This window comes from Poecilia reticulata, chromosome 8 (genome assembly GCF_904066995.2).
Source record: "Poecilia reticulata chromosome 8, P_reticulata-male-v2, whole genome shotgun sequence".
Lineage (NCBI taxonomy): Eukaryota > Metazoa > Chordata > Actinopteri > Cyprinodontiformes > Poeciliidae > Poecilia > Poecilia reticulata.
Window position 1 is genome coordinate 4452938 of NC_088837.1, and position 19516 is coordinate 4472453.

General features: G+C 46.8%; 2 protein-coding genes across 3 annotated transcripts in view; both read left to right on the forward strand.

The window, feature by feature from the left end:
* The window catches only part of abcc1 (ATP binding cassette subfamily C member 1 (ABCC1 blood group)), a 96910-nt gene that overhangs the window by 51718 nt on the left and 25676 nt on the right, over nucleotides 1-19516 (forward strand). For both annotated transcript variants that reach the window (XM_081609656.1, XM_081609657.1), the window contains exons 19-28: nucleotides 10229-10403; nucleotides 10614-10680; nucleotides 11673-11799; nucleotides 12264-12471; nucleotides 14395-14705; nucleotides 14809-15008; nucleotides 16814-16940; nucleotides 17038-17139; nucleotides 17962-18112; nucleotides 18207-18361. In XM_081609656.1, coding sequence (XP_081465782.1) covers nucleotides 10229-10403; nucleotides 10614-10680; nucleotides 11673-11799; nucleotides 12264-12471; nucleotides 14395-14705; nucleotides 14809-15008; nucleotides 16814-16940; nucleotides 17038-17139; nucleotides 17962-18112; nucleotides 18207-18361 — 1623 coding nt within the window. The remainder of the gene's footprint in view (nucleotides 1-10228; nucleotides 10404-10613; nucleotides 10681-11672; nucleotides 11800-12263; nucleotides 12472-14394; nucleotides 14706-14808; nucleotides 15009-16813; nucleotides 16941-17037; nucleotides 17140-17961; nucleotides 18113-18206; nucleotides 18362-19516) is intronic.
* Nucleotides 1766-8133, forward strand: LOC145552580 (uncharacterized). Its single transcript, XM_081610086.1, has 3 exons — nucleotides 1766-2543; nucleotides 2592-6777; nucleotides 7863-8133. Exons 1-3 carry the CDS (start codon nucleotides 1853-1855, stop codon nucleotides 8131-8133), a joined length of 5148 nt encoding a protein of 1715 aa, XP_081466212.1. The 5' UTR covers nucleotides 1766-1852.

Sequence of the window (19516 nt, forward strand, 5' to 3'; positions counted from 1 at the left end):
ACTCCCTAAATTTTATCTTTGAGTGTATTGGTACTTTTTTCCAGCATTCACTGCGTACCAGAACTTTTTCCAGTATTGTGGTTTTACATTAGTCTGCACTTCTCCATCAATATGTTCCCAGCCCATAACCGGTGTTCTAATTATCTGTGCTACCCATCAATCTGTCCTGCCTTGTGGTAAGGCACATGCACACATCGATGCTACGTCACATACTGCTTACTCAGCAGATTTCTTATCTATACGTCCTACCTATGGAGGTTTCGTTTTGTCCGTTTTATTTCGTCAAAGATTAAGGTAAGCTTTATTTCATTTATTTTATACCTGGCTTTCCTTAAGCTGCTGTATTACTTAATGTTTTAAGTTTAGATGAGAGGCAGCATATTGATAAATGGCTTCAGTTTGCCATCTGCAATGTTGTTACTATACTGTATACTGTGAACACAAAAGCCATTGCTTGGCATCAACCACATGAATCAGGACCAATTACATTGTTTTTGTGGGCTATTTTGTCGTTACACTTTAAAATATTTTAGTTTAATAAAAATAATAATAATTTACACCATGCTAAATAGAGCATGTTTAGTGATATTATGCGAAATTGTATCTGTGTATGTCTACAGCGTAATATTTTAAATTAAGCATACCCTATCATTGCAGGTGCACAGTGACCTGCGCAGTTCGATGCGCAGGTCACTGCACTGCATTGGATAAAGACTGCCCTACATCTTTTGCAGGGATCTGTATTTTTGTAGATGTGTTTAATTTAATTTCAATAAAAATGTGTTCCTCTTTCTGATACTTTCATTCTTACAAACACCTCTGTATTTAAAATATTAATATTTAAATATTATTCTTTTAGATATTCTTATGCACTGTCTTAATGTACCAATATGAGCTACCCACACATTTACCAGGTAAGATATTCTGATGGAGTTTTAGTGATCAACATGTGCTACCTCTATATTTTATAACAATATCCAAATGAAGGAATCTGCTTTAGTAAATGTGCTACCCAAATATTTACCAAGTGGGATATTTTGATTGCCGTTTTGGTAGATCAACATGTGCTACCATGTCTATTTTATGAAGGTAGGATTCAAATATGGGGTTTTAGTGCATCTAAATGTATCAGCGTTACATACTAAAACAGGCACTGTCGTGTCCTCAACCTCCATCACCTTGTTGGAGTCAAAATTCAGAAAAACTCCTCTAAAAAATGACCACACAGACAAGAGGGCTTACGAAGACTCTTTACTGAAGCCAGGGTAAAACTGAAAAATGAACATATAAACTTTCAGAAATAATACACAGTAGCAAACAATACAGCACTTAAATGTACAATAAACTTGCTCCAGAGAAAATATTTAGCTCAAGGCTGTAAAAGTTTTTGGTAATACTTTATTTGAAGGGCTGTGACTGACATGACACTGTCATAAACATGACATAACAGCTGTCATGAACATCAGTAAGTCTTCATGAACATTTATGACTGTCATAAAGTGTCATTCGGTAAATCATGACACTTAATACAAAGTTGACATTATTCAAAATGTCTTTATGACAACTTGTCATTAACCAAGAAATCATGACATGACATAAATTTGTCATAATAGTAGTCATAATGATTTAATTATTACACTAGCAAAAGCTTTACCAAAACAGTGATTAATATTTCCACTCCCTGAAATAAAGTGAAGCAAGTAGGTCAAGCAATAAAGATTTCATTAAGCTTTATTACACTGTAAAATGATTTACAGTAGGCAGAGCTTGAGCCGCAGTGGGCCGGGCGGAGCGCCGGCTGCTGCAGGCTCTGGGGGCTCGCACGGAGTAGACACTGGAGACGGGGGTTTGCATGGAGCAGACACTGGGAGCTCGGACAGTGCAGAGACTGAGAGCTCGGACGGAGCAGAGACTGAGAGCTCGGACGGAGCAGACACTAGGAGGTCGGACGGAGCAGAGACTGGGAGCTCGGACGGAGCAGACACTGGGAGCTCGGACGGAGCAGAGACTGAAAGCTCGGACGGAGCAGACACTGGGAGCTCGGACGGAGCAGAGACTGAGAGCTCGGACGGAGCAGAGACTGAGAGCTCGGACGGAGCAGACACTGGGAGCACGGACGGAGCAGAGACTGAGAGCTCGGACGGAGCAGACACTGGGAGCTCGGACGGAGCAGACACTGGGAGGTCGGACGGAGCAGACACTAGGAGGTCGGACGGAGCAGAGACTGGGAGGTCGGACGGAGCAGACACTGGGAGGTCGGACGGAGCAGACACTGGGAGGTCGGACGGAGCAGAGACTGGGAGCTCGGACGGAGCAGAGACTGGGAGCTCGGACGGAGCAGAGACTGGGAGGTCGGACGGAGCAGAGACTGGGAGGTCGGACGGAGCAGACACTAGGAGGTCGGACGGAGCAGAGACTGGGAGCTCGGACGGAGCAGAGACTGGGAGCTCGGACGGAGCAGAGACTGGGAGCACGGACGGAGCAGACACTAGGAGGTCGGACGGAGCAGAGACTGGGAGGTCGGACGGAGCAGACACTAGGAGGTCGGACGGAGCAGAGACTGGGAGGTCGGACGGAGCAGACACTGGGAGGTCGGACGGAGCAGACACTGGGAGGTCGGACGGAGCAGACACTAGGAGGTCGGACGGAGCAGAGACTGGGAGCTCGGACGGAGCAGAGACTGGGAGCACGGACGGAGCAGAGACTGAGAGCTCGGACGGAGCAGAGACTGAGAGCTCGGACGGAGCAGACACTAGGAGGTCGGACGGAGCAGAGACTGGGAGGTCGGACGGAGCAGACACTGGGAGGTCGGACGGAGCAGACACTGGGAGCTCGGACGGAGCAGAGACTGAAAGCTCGGACGGAGCAGACACTGGGAGCTCGGACGGAGCAGAGACTGAGAGCTCGGACGGAGCAGAGACTGAGAGCTCGGACGGAGCAGACACTGGGAGCACGGACGGAGCAGAGACTGAGAGCTCGGACGGAGCAGACACTGGGAGCTCGGACGGAGCAGACACTGGGAGGTCGGACGGAGCAGACACTAGGAGGTCGGACGGAGCAGAGACTGGGAGGTCGGACGGAGCAGACACTGGGAGGTCGGACGGAGCAGACACTGGGAGGTCGGACGGAGCAGAGACTGGGAGCTCGGACGGAGCAGAGACTGGGAGCTCGGACGGAGCAGAGACTGGGAGGTCGGACGGAGCAGAGACTGGGAGGTCGGACGGAGCAGACACTAGGAGGTCGGACGGAGCAGAGACTGGGAGCTCGGACGGAGCAGAGACTGGGAGCTCGGACGGAGCAGAGACTGGGAGCACGGACGGAGCAGACACTAGGAGGTCGGACGGAGCAGAGACTGGGAGGTCGGACGGAGCAGACACTAGGAGGTCGGACGGAGCAGAGACTGGGAGGTCGGACGGAGCAGACACTGGGAGGTCGGACGGAGCAGACACTGGGAGGTCGGACGGAGCAGACACTAGGAGGTCGGACGGAGCAGAGACTGGGAGCTCGGACGGAGCAGAGACTGGGAGCACGGACGGAGCAGACACTGGGAGGTCGGACGGAGCAGACACTGGGAGGTCGGACGGAGCAGAGACTGGGAGCTCGGACGGAGCAGAGACTGGGAGCTCGGACGGAGCAGAGACTGGGAGGTCGGACGGAGCAGAGACTGGGAGGTCGGACGGAGCAGACACTAGGAGGTCGGACGGAGCAGAGACTGGGAGCTCGGACGGAGCAGAGACTGGGAGCTCGGACGGAGCAGAGACTGGGAGCACGGACGGAGCAGACACTAGGAGGTCGGACGGAGCAGAGACTGGGAGGTCGGACGGAGCAGACACTAGGAGGTCGGACGGAGCAGACACTAGGAGGTCGGACGGAGCAGAGACTGGGAGGTCGGACGGAGCAGACACTGGGAGGTCGGACGGAGCAGACACTGGGAGGTCGGACGGAGCAGACACTAGGAGGTCGGACGGAGCAGAGACTGGGAGCTCGGACGGAGCAGAGACTGGGAGCACGGACGGAGCAGAGACTGAGAGCTCGGACGGAGCAGAGACTGAGAGCTCGGACGGAGCAGACACTAGGAGGTCGGACGGAGCAGAGACTGGGAGGTCGGACGGAGCAGACACTGGGAGGTCGGACGGAGCAGACACTGGGAGCTCGGACGGAGCAGAGACTGAGAGCTCGGACGGAGCAGACACTGGGAGCTCGGACGGAGCAGAGACTGAGAGCTCGGACGGAGCAGAGACTGAGAGCTCGGACGGAGCAGACACTGGGAGCACGGACGGAGCAGAGACTGAGAGCTCGGACGGAGCAGACACTGGGAGCTCGGACGGAGCAGACACTGGGAGGTCGGACGGAGCAGACACTAGGAGGTCGGACGGAGCAGAGACTGGGAGGTCGGACGGAGCAGACACTGGGAGGTCGGACGGAGCAGACACTGGGAGGTCGGACGGAGCAGAGACTGGGAGCTCGGACGGAGCAGAGACTGGGAGCTCGGACGGAGCAGAGACTGGGAGGTCGGACGGAGCAGAGACTGGGAGGTCGGACGGAGCAGACACTAGGAGGTCGGACGGAGCAGAGACTGGGAGCTCGGACGGAGCAGAGACTGGAAGCTCGGACGGAGCAGAGACTGGGAGCACGGACGGAGCAGACACTAGGAGGTCGGACGGAGCAGAGACTGGGAGGTCGGACGGAGCAGACACTAGGAGGTCGGACGGAGCAGAGACTGGGAGGTCGGACGGAGCAGACACTGGGAGGTCGGACGGAGCAGACACTGGGAGGTCGGACGGAGCAGACACTAGGAGGTCGGACGGAGCAGAGACTGGGAGCTCGGACGGAGCAGAGACTGGGAGCACGGACGGAGCAGAGACTGAGAGCTCGGACGGAGCAGAGACTGAGAGCTCGGACGGAGCAGAGACTGGGAGCACGGACGGAGCAGACACTAGGAGGTCGGACGGAGCAGAGACTGGGAGCACGGACGGAGCAGACACTAGGAGGTCGGACGGAGCAGACACTAGGAGGTCGGACGGAGCAGAGACTGGGAGGTCGGACGGAGCAGACACTAGGAGGTCGGACGGAGCAGAGACTGGGAGCTCGGACGGAGCAGAGACTGAGAGCTCGGACGGAGCAGAGACTGGGAGCACGGACGGAGCAGACACTGGGAGCACGGACGGAGCAGACACTGGGAGCTCGGACGGAGCAGAGACTGAGAGCTCGGACGGAGCAGACACTGGGAGCTTGGACGGAGCAGACACTGGGAGCACGGACGGAGCAGAGACTGAGAGCTCGGACGGAGCAGACACTAGGAGGTCGGACGGAGCAGACACTGGGAGGTCGGACGGAGCAGAGACTGGGAGCTTGGACGGAGCAGACACTGGGAGCACGGACGGAGCAGAGACTGAGAGCTCGGACGGAGCAGAGACTGGGAGCTCGGACGGAGCAGACACTGGGAGCTCGGACGGAGCAGAGACTGGGAGCTCGGACGGAGCAGACACTGGGAGCACGGACGGAGCAGAGACTGAGAGCTCGGACGGAGCAGAGACTGGGAGCTCGGACGGAGCAGACACTGGGAGCTCGGACGGAGCAGACACTGGGAGCTCGGACGGAGCAGAGACTGGGAGCTCGGACGGAGCAGAGACTGGGAGCTCGGACGGAGCAGAGACTGGGAGCTCGGACGGAGCAGAGACTGGGAGCTCGGACGGAGCAGACACTGGGAGCTCGGACGGAGCAGAGACTGGGAGCACGGACGGAGCAGACACTGGGAGCTCGGACGGAGCAGAGACTGGGAGCTCGGACGGAGCAGAGACTGGGAGGTCGGACGGAGCAGACACTGGGAGGTCGGACGGAGCAGACACTGGGAGGTCGGACGGAGCAGACACTGGGAGGTCGGACGGAGCAGACACTAGGAGGTCGGACGGAGCAGAGACTGGGAGCTCGGACGGAGCAGAGACTGAGAGCTCGGACGGAGCAGACACTGGGAGCTCGGACGGAGCAGAGACTGAGAGCTCGGACGGAGCAGACACTGGGAGCTTGGACGGAGCAGACACTGGGAGCACGGACGGAGCAGAGACTGAGAGCTCGGACGGAGCAGACACTGGGAGGTCGGACGGAGCAGACACTGGGAGGTCGGACGGAGCAGACACTAGGAGGTCGGACGGAGCAGAGACTGGGAGCTTGGACGGAGCAGACACTGGGAGCACGGACGGAGCAGAGACTGAGAGCTCGGACGGAGCAGAGACTGGGAGCTCGGACGGAGCAGACACTGGGAGCTCGGACGGAGCAGAGACTGGGAGCTCGGACGGAGCAGACACTGGGAGCTCGGACGGAGCAGAGACTGGGAGCTCGGACGGAGCAGAGACTGGGAGCTTGGACGGAGCAGACACTGGGAGCACGGACGGAGCAGAGACTGAGAGCTCGGACGGAGCAGAGACTGGGAGCTCGGACGGAGCAGACACTGGGAGCTCGGACGGAGCAGAGACTGGGAGCACGGACGGAGCAGACACTGGGAGCTCGGACGGAGCAGAGACTGGGAGCTCGGACGGAGCAGAGACTGGGAGCTCGGACGGAGCAGAGACTGGGAGCTCGGACGGAGCAGACACTGGGAGCTCGGACGGAGCAGAGACTGGGAGCACGGACGGAGCAGACACTGGGAGCTCGGACGGAGCAGAGACTGGGAGCTCGGACGGAGCAGAGACTGGGAGCTCGGACGGAGCAGAGACTGGGAGCTCGGACGGAGCAGAGACTGGGAGCTCGGACGGAGCAGAGACTGGGAGCTCGGACGGAGCAGAGACTGGGAGCTCGGACGGAGCAGAGACTGGGAGCACGGACGGAGCAGACACTGGGAGCTCGGACGGAGCAGACACTGGGAGCACGGACGGAGCAGACACTGGGAGCTCGGACGGAGCAGAGACTGAGAGCTCGGACGGAGCAGACACTGGGAGCTCGGACGGAGCAGACACTGGGAGCTCGGACGGAGCAGAGACTGGGAGCTCGGACGGAGCAGAGACTGGGAGCTCGGACGGAGCAGACACTGGGAGTTCGGACGGAGCAGACACTGGGAGCACGGACGGAGCAGACACTGGGAGCTCGGACGGAGCAGAGACTGGGAGCTCGGACGGAGCAGACACTGGGAGCTCGGACGGAGCAGACACTGGGAGCTCGGACGGAGCAGACACTGGGAGCTCGGACGGAGCAGAGACTGGGAGCTCGGACGGAGCAGACACTGGGAGCTCGGACGGAGCAGACACTGGGAGCTCGGACGGAGCAGACACTGGGAGCTCGGACGGAGCAGAGACTGGGAGCTCGGACGGAGCAGACACTGGGAGTTCGGACGAAGCAGAGACTGGGAGCTCGGACGGAGCAGAGACTGGGAGCACGGACGGAGCAGACACTAGGAGGTCGGACGGAGCAGAGACTGGGAGGTCGGACGGAGCAGACACTGGGAGCTCGGACGGAGCAGACACTGGGAGCTCGGACGGAGCAGACACTGGGAGCTCGGACGAAGCAGAGACTGGGAGCTCGGACGGAGCAGAGACTGGGAGCACGGACGGAGCAGACACTAGGAGGTCGGACGGAGCAGAGACTGGGAGGTCGGACGGAGCAGACACTGGGAGCTCGGACGGAGCAGACACTGGGAGCTCGGACGGAGCAGAGACTGGGAGCTCGGACGGAGCAGACACTGGGAGCTCGGACGGAGCAGACACTGGGAGCTCGGACGGAGCAGACACTGGGAGTTCGGACGAAGCAGAGACTGGGAGCTCGGACGGAGCAGACACTGGGAGTTCGGACGAAGCAGGCGCAGGCCATGCCAGCAGCCGTGCCGCTTGCTGAACAGGGGCTAGTCTGGCCACCTGGAATCCCATGGCCAGGGAAACTGTGGCGACAGGAGACGGACAGATGGTGGCGGGTGGAGACGGGCTGACATTGGCGGCTGGAGAGGAAACTGGAACTCGCTTAAGTGATGGGCAGACTGTGGCGGCTGGAAACAACGGAGAGGCTGAAGGGTTCGGAGCTGTGGTGGTGGAGCGGAGACGGGAAACATCTGGTCTGGGAGGCAGAGGGTTGCTGGCCATGATGGCCAGCGCTGTTTGCCGTTCCCACTCTGCCTCCAGCAGGAGCTCCTCCAACCCCACTGACTGACAGAAAACGTAAAATCCAGTCCTCCAGCTGGAGCACCATCCGTATGGCGAAGCCGAGCCGTTTGCAGGCAGAGTGCGGCTTCGCCATAGCCTCCACATAGTCCTTGATAGTTTCTGGTGGCTGGTCCTCATTATCATCCTCCACACACGTAGCATGTCTTCATTAACCAACTTTGTCTCCCCCACCATGTCTCCTTAGGCTAACATGGGTCTTCATGTGGCTAAAGTTGCCAAAGCAAAGAACACTAGCACTGTGTCATATCAGCCAAGTTGCTAAATAATGCACATAAAGGATAACTTTGACTAACATATTAGCTTTTATTTTGCTAGATTAAAATTGAAGGGAAAAAGCCAATTTGCCTGTCTTTAAAATATGTTTAACATTAAGGGTTAACATTACAGTAATGGAGTTCAATAACTGTAGCTAACATTAACTCACAGCAAGGTAGGATTGGCTTGAATTGCTCATAGCTAACATTACAAAGAAAAAGAACATAGTCAATGTTATTTTCTCAAAGAAAATGTAAAGTTAATAAGACACATACCTCATATGTATTAGGTGTCAAACTTCGGCTTCTTTTTAAAGAGGAGGTCTGGCCATTAGGCCTCACCAGATGAAAGATTTCTTCTTCACAGACACACTCCACGCCTGTTCGTGCACTGCTGCCTCTCACTGGTGGAGATGGTGTATTGCACTACTTAACCCTTGTGTTTAGAAATGGTGTCCAACCAACCCCACACATGTAAAACTTGCATCATTTGCCACAGTCCTCTACATTTGTCTCAGTTCTCGCACGCACAAGGATTAAAACAGCTTTAAATAATGTTTCAAATGCTAAGTTCCTGAGTGCTTTGTAGACATCTTGCTGTAAAACTTTAGGATCAATTAAATTGAGAAAATTAAGACTAAACAACATGGCAGAGCTATATAATATTACTACATAAAGCTAATTTTTAAAGTTTAATCAGTATTACTTTTATAACAAATTTATGTCAGATCATAATTTCTTGGTTAAAGACAAGTTGTCATAATGACGACATTTTGTCTAGATTAATGTCAAGTTGTCATAACAAAGACAATTTGAATAATGTCAACTTTGTATTAAAAGCGTCATGATTTACCGAATGACACTTTATGACAACAGTCATAGATATTCATGAAGACTTACTGATGTTCATGAAAGTTATGTCATATTTATGACAGTGTCATGACAGTCTTTTTCACACCCCTTGAAATAAACACTTAACTAATAAAGTGTTTATTTCAAGGGGTGTGAAATAAACCCTTTATTTCACACCCCTTACGTACATTAAGTATTGCATTAAGCAATACTTAATGTATTGCTTAATGCAATACATTAAGCATATAATGTATATGCAATACATTATATGCTTAATGTATTGCACATAATCAGCAATACATTAAGCAAGCATGCAGCAGAAGGCGATTAACACAGTCCACAAATTCTTCGTTGGTTTGAAGTCTTGAAAAGGCTAATCCACAATTGATATTATCTTTCTTTATAGCTCTATGCATGTTTCTTTTTAAATTCCTAGAAAAAAACTTTTAAAAACTTGGAAGTGTTAACTTGAGAACTTCTAGAAAAGTGGTCTGATTATCCGGTTTCAAGTTCTTAAGACGTACAAAAATGTTTTGACCTCTACTTCCAGAAGCCTGCTGAAGCCAGGCCTCTGCATTCCTGTACCATCCAGAATTTTTAATGGAAACTTTTTGATGACTACAAAACCTTGTGATATTGGATTTTTAACTAAGTATTAGAGGATGTAAATATACATGTCATTCTTTATAATACGCTTTTAAAGCTGTTTGGATTTGTGAAAATCTGCAAAAATATTTTACTTTTGCAGCCAGTTCTTGGTTATAAAATGTATGGCTATTGTTTACTGCATATTCACTCAACTCTGAAAGATAAGTGGTACTAACTGACCAAAAGGCCCATACTTTAAATGCTATTCATGCCCTTAGTGATTAAACTTCTGAATAGAAGTGTCCTTTCTTGTCTCCTTTAGTTTTAGCAAAAACATCTGCATTAATAGGCAGCAGAATTAATTGGCAACAATGTGTATGTGTACAGACTCGTGTGCTGGTGACTCATGGTTTGAGCTTCCTACCACAAACCGATCTGATCCTGGTCATGGTAGACGGGGAGATCACAGAAGTAGGCTCCTACCAAGAGCTTATGGTCCAGGAGGGAGCCTTTGCCGAGTTCCTGCGAACGTATGCCACTGTTGACCAAACTGAAGATGGTGGTAAGCAACATTTCATCATTTCAACATGTTCCAGTTGCCAGTTCTAGGAGTTGTTTTTTTACTCTCCAGAGTAAAGTTGCTAATTTTGCCATGTGGAGGCTTCAATAGTATTTCAGTTATTAATCTTAATGCTTCCTGTAGTGTCTGTAGAAGGGCCTAATTTAGATGTAGACCCTCCATTACAAAGTTTTCATTTTTACTTTGTCTTAGATTTAAAAACTGCACCAAAGAGAGGATCCAAAGCAGTAGAAAATGGTGATCTACCTGCTCTTATTGGGTGAGTGAATCTGGATAAAATGACAAGCTTTAGATATGCATTTCTGATCTGAGGTTTACATCCATGCATTATAGGCATTAATGTATTTTTATTTTGGCCTTTTAGTGAGGTTTAATGGTCAGTGAGATCTGGGGGATTGAGGTGTGAGGTTACTGAGGGCTTTGTAAGTGAAGAGTAGTTTGTATTGTGTCTGGTATTGAACGGGGTGACGTGGTCAATGGAGCACAGTTCATGTAGGATGCTGTTGCAGGAGTGGAGTTTATGAAACTGTGGAAATGAGCAGTGAAATGAGTAACATTGCATTGTTGGAAGAAAGACGTCTCTAAAAAAACCTGGCCTGAACCCTGACAACATGGACAGTTTCAGACTGCATGCAGGAAGTTGCCTGCAGAAAATCCAGGGTGATAGAGAGGCTGTTCACTGAAATGATTACACGTAGAAGGCCCGCCTACAAAGTCATATATTCACCTCTTTGGCAACTACCAGGATGCAGAGAAGTAACTACACCATTGATGAGCCTCACAGCGTGTCATTTAAGCACTCAACTGCAGACTCGTTCCTCCAACTCTATCCGTCAGCCCTCATTTAGTTTCCTTCGCAGCAGCAAAACGGTAATGTTTAATCCTTGTTTTAATGTCCGTCAGTGTGAATTAACATTTAAGGCATCAGTAAATAAAAAAGTGTCAAAACTTGGTTTGAGGTCAAAGCCACTTCAGAAGCTTCATGTTAGCCTGCTTTGACCAATCTAAAACCAGTTCTGATGCGTATTTGGGCTCATTATCTAGTTTGAACATCCAGCTGAGTTTCAACCAAAATGAATATGACATCTCTTCAATAATAAGTGAATGTGAACATCAGAGCTGCACGAACTGCTTTAAATCTCCCCAATATTCTGCTTTTTTCCTTATCACACATCATTTTTACCAAACATTTGTCATGATATATAGAATTTTTTGATAATTACGAGCCTGTGTGCTCCTTTTTCTGGGTAGTGGGCCGGCTGTTGGGACTGAATCCCAAAAGCCCCATAAGACTGACGATGCCAGAGAACTGAACAAGAAGACCAAGAACCCTGAGATGGGGAAGCTGACCGAAGCTGACAAGGCCAGTACTGGACGGGTATGTAGAGTAAAAAAACAGCAATATGTTTTATACATATTGTTAGATCCTTTATTGACTATAATATGCTTGAAAACAGTATAAAAGTCTTCTGGAAGTTACTAGGCCATAAAAATGGAGTATGTACATCCTCAGATTGACAGCAGCATGTTCCATATAACACTGCATTTTTTCCTAACAACAGCAACTGTAGCATAGTTGTCTTACAATCAGAAGGCGTTAGCTTCAATTCCAGCTTTTTCCTGTCATATGTTGATTTTCCCTGGGCAAGGCACTTAACCCAAAGAGTAGTTAACAAACCCTCAGTCCTGTTGGTCAGGGTGTGATTGTTTTATTTAAATTCTACTAAGGCGATCCATAAAATCATCCTGTACAAAAAATGAATGGAAAGAGGCTGTATTTCCATAAATGTTACCTGTCATTCAAGCAATCAGTGGCAGATTCTAGATGCTCTTCCTCCTTAGGTGAAGCTGTCTGTATTTTGGGCCTATCTGAAAGCCATCGGTGTACTTCTGTCCTGCATCAGTCTGCTGCTGTTCCTCACCCATCACCTGGTCTCCCTGTTCTCCAACTACTGGCTTAGCCTGTGGACTGATGACCTGGTAGTTAATGGCACTCAGCCTTACAGACTTAGGAGACTTTCTGTGTACGGTGGCTTTGGCCTGACACAAGGTAAGTCAGAAAATAAGGCTCTGTGTTTGCATTATAGTTGAGTATTTACTGAGCCTTGTATTCATACTCTGTCAAGATTTTGTATTTTGTTGATACTTTAGTATATTTTTAATGGGATTTCTTGTGACAGTCCAACAGAATTTAAGGGTGGCTTAAGATATGTTTAGATTTTTTTATTTTTTTTGCTGATAAAAATCTGCAAGGGTAATTTGCATTTGTATTCAGCATTTCTTCAGCCTAACTAGTTGGGGTTAGGGTAGGGTAACCCTAACCCTATTTCCTCCAATCTTTGATGTTTCTAGGTGAACCTTAGTGAACAAACTGCATTATAAAGACCAAAGAACACAGCAGAGTAAAGAAACCTTCACAGAACTAGAACCAGAACCTCGCTGAGTACAAGCGACCGACTGGGGCTTTGAAAAGTCTGAGAATAATGCACAAGAAGAAACCGATGAACTGATGTAGGATTATTTTCAATGTTCATAAATATAGTTAAGATCAGTAGAGGAAGATGATCAGCTGAGATGACAACATCATCTCAGCTGATGCCGTCATCCAGATTCGGGTTTAGCTTCTATAAAGAGAAAAGTTGAAATAACACCAAATAATGTAAACTGGAAAACAGTACAGGAAAATGGATGATGGGGCTTCGTCATACAGGGTCTTCATATGTGAGAATAAGAATCTTAAATACTATTCTGGATTCAATAGGACCCTAATAAAAGAAAGATGTAATAGGAGAAATATGATCTCTTTTTTATTTTCATCGGAACTCTCAGTATCATTTGTGGACATGATATTTCTCATTTTGGCAATTTTCTCAAGGTGAAAGAAGGAAATCCTAGAAACTTGCTTGATATGGGTCATATACTGGTTAAAAATAACATGGAGGTTATGTATTATAACTGGATAGTGACTTTTTTGAGTAAAGCCAATTTGTTCTAAGAGTATTAAAGACTACGTTTAGACTATCACTGTCAGTGTCAACATGAATGCTTTAGTTCCCCATTATATTGATATTATCAGTATTTACCACTAAATAAAATAAAAAATCTGAGATATGGTCTAAAAATAGAGTAAGACCCTGGTGGACAATATAAAACTACAAGCAAATGTGATTTTAGTGCTTTGCAAATCAGGAGGAAAACTAAGGAGTAGACGTTCAAAAGAACAGTAGCTATCAATAGGCATAGGATTAATGAGTAAATCTGAATGAAAAATATTTGCTTGGGTTTCTGTGGTGGTGCAGTGGTAAAGCACAATCCACATAGTCCTTAGTCCTTGACGTGGCCGTTGCAGGTTTGAGTCTCGGCCTGGTGACCCTTGCAACATTTCTTCCCTCTCTCTCTTTCCTGTCTGACCACTTTCAAATAAAGGCCACTAGAGCCAATAAAAAAAAGAAAAATATTTGCTTCTGCTCTACCTCATCCTGTACTTTAAGTAATGTGGACATTTAAATAATTTGAAGTGGTTGATTCATTTTATCATCCTCTGACCTTTGGGTCAAAGGATGATGGAAATACTTTTTGGTTATGAACAGTACAGGAGATTGTTGAGGTTGGTCCAGAACTATGCCAATTGAATGTGTCTGTTTAAACTAACAGGCTGGAAATAGAGAACTATAATCGCAGAATCAGAAAGAGGGCTGAGAATAACTCTGGGGGAGCTGAAAATATCACTAGCTGAAGTGACAACAATTTCTTGGTCACTCTCTACATCATGAACAAAGAGTGTCAAAAGAAAGCAAATGTTGAAGGAAAGCCATACGTATTCCTGTTTGAACTTTGTCTCCAGCATGGTCTCAGATTGTGATTGTGATACAGAATGTGGAAAAAAAATCAAGGGGCAATGCATATCTTTACAAAGAACTGTGTTTAAAGTCATTCGTTATAAAAAGTCATCATTTTTACTGTTATCTTGTAGGTGTAGCAGTCTTTGGTTATTCCCTCTCCATGTCCATTGGGGGCATCATGGCGTCCCGCTACCTCCACCAGTCCTTGCTATATGATGTGCTGCGCTCACCCATGTCCTTCTTTGAGAAAACTCCAAGTGGTAACCTGGTTAACCGCTTTGCCAAGGAGATGGACACCATTGATTCTGTAATCCCCAGCATTATTAAAATGTTCATGGGATCCTTGTTCAATGTGTTGGGTTCCTGTGTCATTATCCTGTTTGCCACACCACTTGTGGCTATCATCATTCCTTTTCTTGGGTTGCTCTACTTTTTTGTGCAGGTTAGTTAAAAATACATCTTGTATTTCTGCTGTGTGTGCAGCTCTGACTTGCTCTTAGATGTAATTAAAATTGTTGAATATTATATTGCTTGTTTGTGTACAGAGGTTTTATGTGGCAACTTCTCGCCAGCTGAAGCGTCTGGAGTCTGTCAGCCGTTCACCCATCTACACCCACTTTAACGAAACATTGTTGGGCACCTCTGTCATTCGAGCTTTTGGTGAGCAGGAGCGATTCATCCATGAGAGTGACCAGCGAGTAGACCACAACCAGAAGGCCTACTACCCCAGCATAGTAGCTAACAGGTTAAGAGCAGTGCTATTTTTCTCTTCTCTAATTCTTATTAAATGTTCTCACCCTCCTAGGTGTTTGAACTTTCGGTAACACTTTATTTGAGTGGGTGTGCATAAGACTGACATAACACTGTCATGAACACAAAGGAGTCTTTATGAATGTTGTCATTAAGTGTTACTCAGTAAATAATGACACTTTTAATGCAAAGTTGCTTTAAAAGTTGCCTTGAAAGTCCATTAAAAGTGCCAACTTTGCATTAAAGTGTGATTATTTCCAAAATAATGCAAAGTTGGCACTTTCAATGGACTTTCAAGGCAACTTTTAAAGCAACTTTGCATTAAAAGCGTCATTATTTACTGAGTAACACTTAATGACAACATTCATAAAGACTCCTTTGTGTTCATGACAGATGTTATGTCATGTTTATGACAGTGTCGTGCCAGTCTTATGCACACCCCGTTAAAGTGTTACAAAACCCTTTTATAGATTTTACAAGTCAATCATGATCAATAAAGTTTTGCTTTTTGATCAAAATAATTACAGAAAAATGAATTTAATGTGAAAGTAAAAACTGATTTTGACAAAATGTCAACTAAATAAAAACATATAAAATAAAATAAATGATTGCATAAATATTCACTCCCTTAAAGTGACCTAATTAAACAAAGGTCCAAGCAAATAGTGCTTCTTTCATAATTGGTGAGATGGAGGTTACCTGAATGCAGTGACTGTATCTCAAGTGAAAGTGTTATAAAGACACCACTGCCTGCAAGGTACATTCTTTAATTAATTAGTATTCCTGGCTACCATTACAGCATGAGGACAAAATAACACTTCAAGAAAATTAGACAAACTGAGAAGTTAGGGGATTGGATACATGTGGCACTGAACTTCCCCTGGAATTCAAGACCTTCAGAGATTTTGGGGAGGAATATAGTGCTTGTATAAATCTAGCTAGACCAGTGTTTCCCAATCCTGGTTATCCCGGCACACTGCCCTGCATGTTTTAGATCATGGGTGCTCAATACATCCATCCTGATCGACCAGTCGGTCGCGGAAAGGTTTTGAGTCGATCTCGGCAGCTGAGAGCAGCACGTCCTCTTCTGACGCGCTTATTCACTAAGATCCAAAACATTTATAATTTTATTAAAGAATAAAAGAAATCAACAAAACGTTTTCAAGTAAATGACCCAACAAAAATAATAATCTCAGTAATAATTGTTTCAACAAGGTGTTGCGCAATTCAATGCGTTTCGGGTCCATTACCAAAAAAAGAGGCGACTGAAAGACGGCCTTATGCAGAGCAAGAGTTTAAAATGAGCTCATCAACCACCAATGTGTTCAGGGGAGCACTTATTAATACTCACGAAATAAATATCAATCCTGAAAAACTAATATTGTATCGAACTGAGTATTATGTTCTTAACGTAATATCTGCTTAGTTAGAGCGCAGGAGGTTGCCACGGCAACGGGTGCGCTTAAGCGACAGAGAGAGTGCATCATCAGGGAACATTGCTACACACATTGTAGCAAACCGATCTGGAAGGTCTGATGTCAGCAAAACCTAAACACTTGCTGCTGGACTCACACTGAACTGGACCGTGTAGTGCACAGATGCAGGAACAGTGTGATGATGGGGTGGCAGAACACCAGAACAGCGAGGGCCCCTGATGCTGCTTTCAACTTTCATTTATAAAAGCTGCATTTTGTAGAATTCGGTTTTCACTTTGAGATTTGTAAGAAAACATTTTTCCAAAAAAGTCAAATCTTCTTGATCAAGACTGATTCGTTTGTATCTGAACTTGTGTTTGTGTAGGTGGCTGGCTGTTCGCCTGGAGTTTGTAGGAAACTGCATTGTTTCATTTGCTGCCCTGTTTGCTGTTATAGCCAGAGACAGCCTGAGCCCAGGCATCATGGGACTCTCCATCTCCTATGCCCTGCAGGTAAAAGCACCACTTTGGTAGTTTTGCAAATGTTAATAAATTAGTTTAATACACTTTTGAACCCAATCTAACCTTTTTTTGTTTACTTCGTTTGCAGCTAACTGCCTCATTGACGTGGCTCGTGAGAATGTCTTCTGATGTAGAGACAAATATAATAGCTGTAGAGAAAGTGAAGGAATACTCCAGCACAGGGAAAGAGGTACACTGCACATTCTTCGGACCAAAACCATACTAACATTGGGATGTTTAACGGTTGACTTTTGTCCTTTTTATTTTTCTGTGGTTATGTAGGCTTAAACGCTGCAACATTTAAATAAATACTCCCACCAGGGTTTTATATTGTCAATTGATTTTACTGTCATCTCATTAGACAGACTTAATATTAAAGAATAGATATTAGAAAAATATATATATTTAATTTTTTAGTCTCCTATTGTTGTTTGCAGTCATTTCAGTGTTCATAGTTCATTGTACCACATGCTTTTTATAATCTCTCTGTGCACTGGCCTCAGTTCCATGGGATTTTTTAAATGCTTCAGCACAACCTTATAAAATGTATTGACATGGTTTGATTACTGTTACTTCTAGAATTGGAGACTTGCTGTCTTCAGAAGTGATAGTAACAGGACTGTTGAAACCCTATCATCTAGTAACAAGAGCAGAATGTAAAAAGGTAGTTCTGGAAGACCTGCTAGGAGCAGTGCATGGAAACACTTAGAAGTATTGATCTCAGAAAAGTGCAGATCAGTTCTAAAGCTCAGGGGAAATCGATGCCTTCTAAGCCAAATTGCCTATTTGAGTTTGACATTGTTTCGGGTCTATATGCACTCCACAAAGGCAACCATGCTCTAAAACCATAGTTGGAAAAGGTAACAAAGTGACATCAATAAACAGTCTGTCAACTGTTTAGTCATGAGAAAGGGCAAATGAAAACATAACCAAGTTAGGACTTTGGCTGAGCTTGATTGTGATTCAAAATATGATTTGAGTATTTGCATTCATGTCTGTTCACTGACCACAGGCAGAGTGGCAACATGAGTCTCCCTCTGTTCCCCCTGGCTGGCCCACTCAGGGCTGCATAGACATCCGAGGCTTTGGTCTGCGCTATCGTCATGACCTGGACCTGGCCATTCGCAATATCACCATTGCTATTAACGGAGGAGAGAAGGCAGGTCTTATTGTAGCTCTGATAAGCTCAGGAGTACTCACTGTGACTGAACACTGGAGGAAGTTATTGTGGATGTGCTGCTGGTTCCCAACAGGTAGGGATTGTGGGGAGGACTGGTGCTGGAAAGTCATCTCTAACACTGGGCCTGTTCCGGATCATTGAGGCAGCAGAGGGCCACATCTTCATTGATGGAGTGGACATTGCTAAGCTAGGCCTCCATGAGCTGCGCTCCAGAATCACCATCATCCCACAGGTGAGTAAATAGGATGCAAAAAAGCAATCTCACCTGATCAGTGCACCTGTAGCAAAGCAGCCTTTAGTGGCTAGATTTACAGTGGAGACAAAGGCTGAGGTAGTGTTTATATGGCACAACTGTCAGGCCTTCCAATAGAAATGAGATTCTGTCCCAGTCTGACATTTGGCCACTCTAAATTGTCTCTGCTCCTTACTAAAGAAGGAAACTTACAAGCATACCAAATTGAATCATTCCACCTCTCTCTTTTTATTTATATTTCAGAGGCTTATTGTAATGTAAGTGGTTATTATTCTCAACACAAAAGTTGTGCCAGTGGACTTCCAGGAGTGTCTCCAAGATGGTGGTTTAAATCTTGTTTGTTTTATGTTTTCTATATCTCTGATGTTTTTCAAACTGTCGGCATGTGCAAACTGGTGTACTGATATGACTAATGGTGATATTAGAGCAGCTTCATGGAATGTTAATGGACTCATAACACTGTCAAGAGGAACAGAGTAATGTCCAAGATAAAAAAGGAGAAAATTCAGATTCTGTTCTTTCAAGAAACTCATTTTTCCCCAATAGAACATGAGATATTGCTAAATTTTTTATTTAGGAATGTTTTTCATACCTCATACAAGACAGGTCATAAAAGAGGAGTTGCAGTACTAATACATAAGTCCCTACATTTTGAACTTATTAAGCATATATGAGACAGTGAAGGCAGGTTATATATTGGTTCGGGGTAGGATTGAAGGGAAATTGGTTACCCTTCTCTCTGTCTACATGCCCCAAATTATGACCATCATTTTTTGAAAAAAATAAGTCCTAGAAGTTATTTAATCAGAGTCACAAAGTATATTAATATGTGCAGGTGGATTTAATACAGATTTGAATAAAAATGACACATCTAATAACATAACCCACACCACAAAGTAAAGTGCTAAAAAGAGGCCTGTATAATTTTGGTTTACTGGATGCTTGGCAGGAGATGCACCCAACAGGAAAAGATTTCACCTAATTTCTCCCCCTCACACAGTATTTTCAAGAATAGATCTCAGCTTTTGACAGAGAATAAAAAGCTGTAAAATTTGTACTAAAAACTTGTCAGATTACTCACTAATATATTTAACACTTAACCGGATATGAGACGAAAAAAACAATAGGGAGGCA

Coding starts and splice junctions, on each gene's coding strand:
- LOC145552580 (XM_081610086.1), top strand. CDS start 1,853: ATGGAGCAGACACTGGGAGCTCGGACAGTGCAGAGACTGAGAGCTCGG. Junction 2,544..2,591: donor GACGGAGCAGACACTAGGAG/GTCGGACGGAGC, acceptor AGACACTGGGAG/GTCGGACGGAGCAGACACTG. Junction 6,778..7,862: donor AGACTGGGAGCTCGGACGGA/GCAGAGACTGGG, acceptor TCCCATGGCCAG/GGAAACTGTGGCGACAGGAG.